Here is a 7,389-nt window from a genome sequence, read left to right as displayed (position 1 = left end):
AGTGACAGCCAAAGAAAAGCTTACCACAAAACGGAGAAGTTATAACAAATCAGACTATAAGGCAAAAAGAAAGTGCAGCTTTATGGTTTCATGGACAAAAGAATTTCTGTGGCTGCAATATGACGAGCTAAATAACCAGGGCTGCACATAAGTGGTCCGCAGGTGCGCATTCGCTGTCAAAATAAAAAACACGCACAATGGTTAGGGTTAAATTTAAAAACTGTAAAATATATATTTATAATTTTAATAAATGACAAATTAAAAATGCATGAACATTTTTTATCGAAAAAATATCGAACCGTGACACCAAAGTATCGAACCGAACCGAACCGTGAATTTTGTGTATCGTTGCACCCCTAATAGATAGATATATAACTATTATTGAGCAGCTACAGCGTGGAGATCTTTTATGAAGCACTTCACATAAATTTGAAAGCACTCTTGAAAATACAGTCTGCAGAAATAACACTTTAGGTAATGTAGCTGAACTTGTGTTCTAGGTGAGCATTTTCAAATATAACAGTGGGATACAGCAGACTGGTGACGGTATGTGGGAAATCCCACAATAGATGACACTTATGTTATATAAAACACACCAAGTGGAAAAAAAAATAGAAATCGACTGAATAGGAAATGATTCATTCATGCGGTAAAGGTTTCCGATTCCAAAAAAACAACCGCATGACTTTTCATAAATCAAATGATAAAACATCAGTGACGCGTGCATCCTTCTCTTAATATTGTTCAATCCATGTGTAGCAACAAATGGGCCTATTTCATAACTTGATTGTGCTTACCGCCTAAAAGCAAATTATTTCTGTTTTTCACATATTTTAAAAAAAGCTCCAAAAATCTTCCAGACAGCCCCTAGGGGAAATATCCACTAGGGTCCAAGCACCCTGTGCTCTAATGGGTATTTAGGGCGGTGTGTGTGTGTGGGGGGGGGGACACAAACTCAAATAAATGTCCATATTTCTTGAAGTGAAAGAAACACATCACCCACATGAGGTACATTCATGTGGCAACGATCGTTTTTAGACCACAAAAGAACTTCATCACAAGACTTATGTTCTAGAATAACAAGAACAGATGATTAAACCATGTTGTGCATATCACACACCATAACAATAAACCACAGGTTATCATATAATCAGAGTGTCACTCGGTGCTTTCCAGTCCAAAGCAGAAGGAGCTCATAACATCCATCACTGGCACTTGTCGCTGTTTCCCAGCGTGCATCGTGCCTCTCTGTGTTTTTCTACACATGAGGCCAAAACACCCAATTACTGCCTGAGGACCCGAAGGTGCAGAGGGTAGCGTGGGGCTGCTGCAGCCACGGCGCAGGCGGAATTCCAGCCTGAACCAGCAGCTCATAAATTCACCGCTACAGCCAAATGGCTCTTCAGGTGCACTTGTTGGGGATCGGCACCAATGTCCAGGTTTGGCTGCGAGACAGAACTAGGAGGGAGCTAAATCAGCTCTCATCCTTTGTTCCATCTTTGAGGCTATCAAACACATATTTTACAGCAAACAGACAGACACACACAAACAAAGAAAACTGATACTGTGTTCTTTTATGTAGAGAGATATTTGTCTTCGGGGAGGGATAAAGTATTGTGAGAGGAGCTGGTTGGCTTTCAGCTCAGAGGAACTGATAGATGCACATCGATCTTATATATTCTCATTGGCATGAGAGTCTGCAGCCTTTCAGCACAGACGAGTGTCATCTACAGTGGATGCGCATCACCTGATAGTTGCTCCCTGCTAATTCACGACTGAATGGTGGATCGATAAAGCTGAGTGTGTTTTTCAATCTGTTGCAGGGTGATGTCTTTTATTGAAAAAAGTGTGGCTAGACTGGACCAGCTGGACAGACTGGAGGCTCTGGCTCTGGAGCTGGGGAAAAGCCATTATCATTACAACGCCCCGCCTAAGTACTACAGCGTAAGGCCCCCGATGATCCCCAACAGCTTTGAGCTGCTGTCTGTTTGTGTGTGATGCTGCTTTGTTTGGAGAGGCGTACACATATTTTTTAATTTGTGCTGATGGTGTAGCGCTTTATTAGCCATTATATAACGAGACCCCTAAAGTCACAGCAGCCGAATTAGCTGACGCACATCCCCAATCTGCAAAAATGCTTTACCCACCCGCTCTTGCAAATAGCACATAACAATCCACGAGCACATTAGCATCTCACATTATTATTTTTATTTATTTATTAATTTTTCCCCAGTATGTCGGAGCAGAATTCATCTGCGCCGTGCAGCCCATCTTGAAGGAGAGGTGGACGGCCGAGCTGGAGGAGGCGTGGAAGGTAAGGAGCCTGTGACCTGTGAGTCTCTCCACCTCCCGTTCTGGTTAAATAACCTCGTGGAATAGATGTGATGGCTGCGACCATCACAGCAGCAACGCTGGTTCCTGCTCGACTCCCTTCCTTAATGCTCCGCGTTACATGTCAAGATGGAGACTAATGCAACACAAGTTTGACTGATGGTAAAATCTACATCTCACTGAACCATGCAAGAGGGTGCTGAGCAAGTGGAAAGTGTTTCTGTCACGACGAGTTTTATCACTCTAAGAGGTTTTTGTTTTTTTAAATGAAAGATTGCTGACGCTGCCCAGAGAGAAACGTTTTAACAGCTGTAAAGAAAAATCCAAATGCTTAGATCTAAAGTATAATATCCACATAAAAACTGTGCATCCTTTTCCATTTTGACCCTCTCCTGCTCTCTAGTGGCTAATGCTGGTTTGTCACACGTCAGCAAAGTTTAAAGTTCATAATCTGCTAATACATTTGCAAAACGTCAGTCAAGTCCTGCCTTAACATTTTCAGAGGAATGTTTTGTATTCTGTGTGTGTGTTTCTTAAGCCACTTAATACTAACCTATGAATCATTCAAGCACAAAAAAGAAGCTTAAATTGAGGGATTTGGGGAGTGTTATGTCCACACATAACAGGTAATTTAGCAATGAACTCATTTTAAATCGTATCTTTAGGCCCTTTGTTACTAGAAGCCTGTCAAATAAAACAAACGATTTGTTCCCATGTCTTTGTCTGAATTGGCAAAGCAAAACCTTTTTAAAAATGCCAAAGATACCAGTTTAAAGACATGAAATGTTTTCACCAACAAGGTGATTCTCAAAGACCTTTATCTCACAGTGCAGTAAGTTTGTGAAAGTGTGTATTAAATTACACACAGAAGAGGAGGGGACTGCTAAAACCTGATGACAAAAGCTTCACACTTCAAGGGTCAGCATGTGTGTAATGCTTATTGTTTCTGATCCAGACCATGTTCCAGTTTGTGACCAGCCTCATGAACCAGGGATACCAGGAAGAGAGCGCCCGGCAGCGCCAGCTCGCGCTATCCCCGAAGGAAAGACCGGACAAGAGAAACACAGCGCTATGAGACAGCACTTCTTTTAAACGCCACACAGACTGTTATCACCAGTACAGCACAAAAATGCAGTTTGTAAATAGCGTATTAACCGTAATGTTTTCCGTCTTGCTCACGTTTGGTCCTTTAGTATTTCAACAGACAAAAACGAGCTGTGACTGTTTAGAAAGCACTTTATTTTTGAATTTAAATTCTGCTGCTGTCCTCTTGTATGAGAGCAGGACTCTGGTATCACGGTGGGACAAACACAAATGGGTGGAAACATTTTCTGGCTGCAGTCAAACATGCTTTGTGATTGTGATAAACAAAAAAAGGCATCTGAATTACAGCCAATACTCCTCTCTGTATTTATAACTCAAACATGCTTTCAGTAAATCTGCAGCTTTCAACATTTTCTGCACTATTGAACCAAATCATGACATCATTCAGACATTAGCTGAAGCTGTAATATACATATTGGTGTTAAAGTATTTAAGACAGCCAGTTTAACAGCTTGGTATCGGTATGTAAAAACAGTGACTAGAATATTAGTTGTGCCTCTAAAGACATAATAAAAAAATAAAAATACAGTACATGACATTTGACCCCACCAGAAAAACAAAACAGGACATTTGGTTCTACGTGAAAACTCAAACTGACATTTAAATCCAATTTCATGAAAAAAGAAAAAATGAAACATCTAAAACCAGCTGAATTAGAATGAGCTAGCACAACTTTTATTTTTAGCTGGCAACATAACATAAATATGCTCTAACAATTAAATAGAGTGAAGGGCTGTTAATCATCGGGCTCCAGAGGCAGCAGAACTTTTGAGAATCTGGTCCCGAAGCAGAAATGGTGGAGATGATGAATGAGAAATCCTCAGTTTTCTGTTCCAAATGGCACTGGGCAGTCAGGGATGAGATGTTATCATGCAAACAATGGCATAATATCAAAGCAGTCCGTGAATCTGAGGCCTCGAATGAATGGGAGGAAAGCAGATTGGGGGCTGCAGATCACATGGAGCCCTCTCCCACTCCCCTCAGATAGTGCGAACCAGTTTAGGTACCCAAGGTTGTCTTAGAGTCTCTTGCTCATTGGGTGGCTTTGGTTTTCTTGCTTTTGCTTTTCTTGTCTTTCTTCTTAAGTCCATCCATATGAGCTCTGAGGAGGTTAGAGTACGCCTGAAAATGAAAGAAGTACAAATGGTGGATTTATCAAAGAGGCAAAACTTTAAGAAAAATATGGTAGTTTCAGTCTTATATGGAGATCAAAAAAGATTTTAGATGAAAACTTGCTCAACCTACCATCTGAAATTTGATAACTTCTTTGGTGCTGACCTGAAATTATAAGTGAAAAATCAGGATTAACCAGCTGTGGGGACGGCAAAGCATCTCAAAATTTAAATCTTAAAGCAACTCACCACTGTGCTAATTTTCTTCTTGCCGTCAGTCGCTCTGAGGAGACATTTGTTGTCTGCAGGTTCAAAAGACTCCGCGTGGCCCTTTCTGGGCACCGGTTTGGTTCTCCCATCATCTGGAAGAATGAAAGACTCTTATTAAAACTGCATAAATATAAATAAATACATTTTGAAACATGGAAATTCACAGCTTGGTTGTCGCTTTTAGAAAAACCCACTTACACTTCTTTAATGTGATGACAACACTGCCTGATGTTCTGCATTTCTGGAAGAGCCGTGTCAGCTCTGTGAGAAACTGGACAACAGGAGGAGAAAGAAAAAAGATGTGAAATCAAGCTAACAGTCATGCAAAGTAGTTTAAGCGTGGTCAGCAAGATTATGTAAAAACTACACCGCCGAATTTCATGAAACTTGGTGAGAAGGTGAAGCATTGGTGGAGGAAGAATTAGTTTAAATTCGGTGTGGATCCAGATTATTTTATTTAAAAGTACCGATTAGAGAATTGGCCTCGATAGATGATACAGACTGCTTTACTAGTAATATTTTATGAAACCGTTAATCCTAATCGTAACAATAAGATTTTTATTACTTATTTTCACTATTGCTAATCTTACGCTAATACATAAAAGGAGACGAGAGGACAAGACATTTCAAGCATTTAATGCTACTGCACTGCTCCACAAAACTGCAAAAGTTTAGCTAAGTGTAATCCAATTTAACAAGTGGCAGCTGGAGATAATGTTAACAACACCTGGCTGAGAACCTACGGATTTCGGTTAGCTCCGTTTTGACCTGAACAATCAAATTATGCCAGAAAGTACAACTTTAAAGTCTAAGACCAGTCTTAGCTTCAGAGCTAACTGCTAATCTCAATCTGCCTACTGGCGTGTCTAACATTGTGGCTATTAGCAAGCTAGCTTTACGACAGCTAAAGAATACAATGTCTACTTCTATCGCATAGTCAACAACAGGCCGAGTTATTAACGAGGTATATTTGCTCTTACCGAATCATTTTCCAGCAGCACCATGTCTCTGACTTCAGTTGTGGTGTTAACTCACTAACCGCAAGCTAACTGCTGTGAAGCACACGTAGCCTACTGCACAAGCCGAAGCCCCGCCCTGCGACCTCATGACCTGTGCGCGATAGCTTTACCTCACACTGCCGCCTACTGTTCGGGAGGGCAAAAACAAGCAATGACACTTGTTTTGTAAGAAGTTTTAAAGCAGGGCTGCCCAATCCCAGTCCTCGAGAGCTACTATCCTGCAGCTTTTAGATGCATGCCTACTCCAACACAGCTGAATCAAATGAATGGCTTGTTATCAGGCCTTTGCCAAACACGATGGCATGCTGAAGAGGTAACCAAACCATTTGATTCAGCTGTGTTGGAGTAGGGATGCATCTAAAAGCTGCAGGACGGTAGCTCTCGAGGACTGGGATTGGGCAGCCCTGTTTTAAAGGAAACATTTGTACATTAATATCCATAAATTCCGCCGTCAGCTGATAAATGACCTGTATTTATATAGCGCTTTACTAGTCCCTAAGGACCCCAAAGCGCTTTACATATCCAGTCATCCACCCAGTCACACACTGGTGATGGCAGCTACGTTGTAGCCACAGCCACCCTGGGGCGCACTGACAGAGGCAAGGCTGCCGGACACTGGTGCCACCGGGCCCTCTGACCACCACCAGTAGGCAACGGGTGAAGTGTCTTGCCCAAGGACACAACGACCGAGACTGTCCAAGCCGGGGCTCGAACCGGCAACCTTCCGATTACAAGGCGAACTCCCAACTCTTGAGCCACGATCGCCCGATACAGATACAGAGGTAGTGTGTGACATTGTTCTCTCAACTATAGCTAGCCTGCAAAACAAATGACTATGTTTGTTGTACAGAGGTCACTGAAAGAAGAAGAGAGAAAAAGCTCACCCAAAACACCAATCTTACTTTACATATTTCTGAATGATCAGGCTCTATCATATTTTAAGACCTCACAGTCGCATATGATCCCAATAGACCACTGCCTTCTCAGACTCCAGGCTTACTTGTGTTTTTCTCGGGTTTCCAAAAGCAAATTGCAAAGAAGAGCTTTCAGCTGTCAGGATGTTGTGCTGTTGGGAAACCTTAGTTTGGATTCAGGAGACAGGAACACTCTCTTTTTTATGATTAGGCTTAACACCAACTTTTAATGACTTTTACAGTTGGAGTTGGATCAGGTGTCCCTCAATTATGTCGTTATAGACTCAGGCAACTGGGGACCTCCCCAAGATAGCCTTGGCATTCTCCCCACCATACTTTGTTTTTTGTTTGTCTATCTATGCTCTCTTTCTTCTCTTCTCTTTCCCTTGAATCCCCAACAGGTCACTGTAGATGACGGTGTCTTCCTGAACCTGGCTAACTGACAAAGGTGTCTTCTTGTTAAAGGGGAGTTCCTCCTCCCCACTTTTCCCAAAAGCTCTTCATGGTGCATCGTCTGATTGTTTGAGTTTTCTCTCTAATCTATGGTGTCCTCACCTTACACTATGGTTCACGAAGTTAAAGCATCTCAAAGCGACTGTTGTGAACTGACACTATAAAAAAAGTCTAAAGATCAGATTC

General features: G+C 41.8%; 2 protein-coding genes across 2 annotated transcripts in view; one reads left to right on the top strand and one right to left on the bottom strand.

The window, feature by feature from the left end:
• xgb (x globin) overlaps positions 1 to 3,483 on the top strand; it is an 8,425-nt gene extending 4,942 nt beyond the window's left edge. Inside the window, exons 4-6 of the mRNA XM_005742788.2 lie at positions 1,824 to 1,944; positions 2,234 to 2,314; positions 3,287 to 3,483. Coding sequence (XP_005742845.1) covers positions 1,824 to 1,944; positions 2,234 to 2,314; positions 3,287 to 3,406 — 322 coding nt within the window. The 3' untranslated portion in view covers positions 3,407 to 3,483. The remainder of the gene's footprint in view (positions 1 to 1,823; positions 1,945 to 2,233; positions 2,315 to 3,286) is intronic.
• A 66-nt stretch (positions 3,484 to 3,549) lies between these two features.
• srp14 (signal recognition particle 14) lies at positions 3,550 to 6,010 on the bottom strand. Its single transcript, XM_005742789.2, has 5 exons — positions 5,798 to 6,010; positions 5,016 to 5,088; positions 4,797 to 4,909; positions 4,681 to 4,713; positions 3,550 to 4,557 (listed from the first exon to the last, which is right to left on the bottom strand). The coding sequence occupies exons 1-5, from the start codon at positions 5,819 to 5,821 to the stop codon at positions 4,468 to 4,470; spliced, it is 333 nt and encodes a 110-aa protein (XP_005742846.1). The 5' UTR covers positions 5,822 to 6,010; the 3' UTR covers positions 3,550 to 4,467.
• Positions 6,011 to 7,389: the final 1,379 nt, after the last annotated feature.

The sequence above is a fragment of the Pundamilia nyererei genome, unplaced genomic scaffold, assembly GCF_000239375.1.
Source record: "Pundamilia nyererei isolate P.nyererei 1_Seehausen unplaced genomic scaffold, PunNye1.0 scaffold00123, whole genome shotgun sequence".
Lineage (NCBI taxonomy): Eukaryota > Metazoa > Chordata > Actinopteri > Cichliformes > Cichlidae > Pundamilia > Pundamilia nyererei.
The sequence above is the reverse complement of the archived record's forward strand: the minus strand, read 5'-3'. Positions and strand labels throughout refer to the sequence as shown.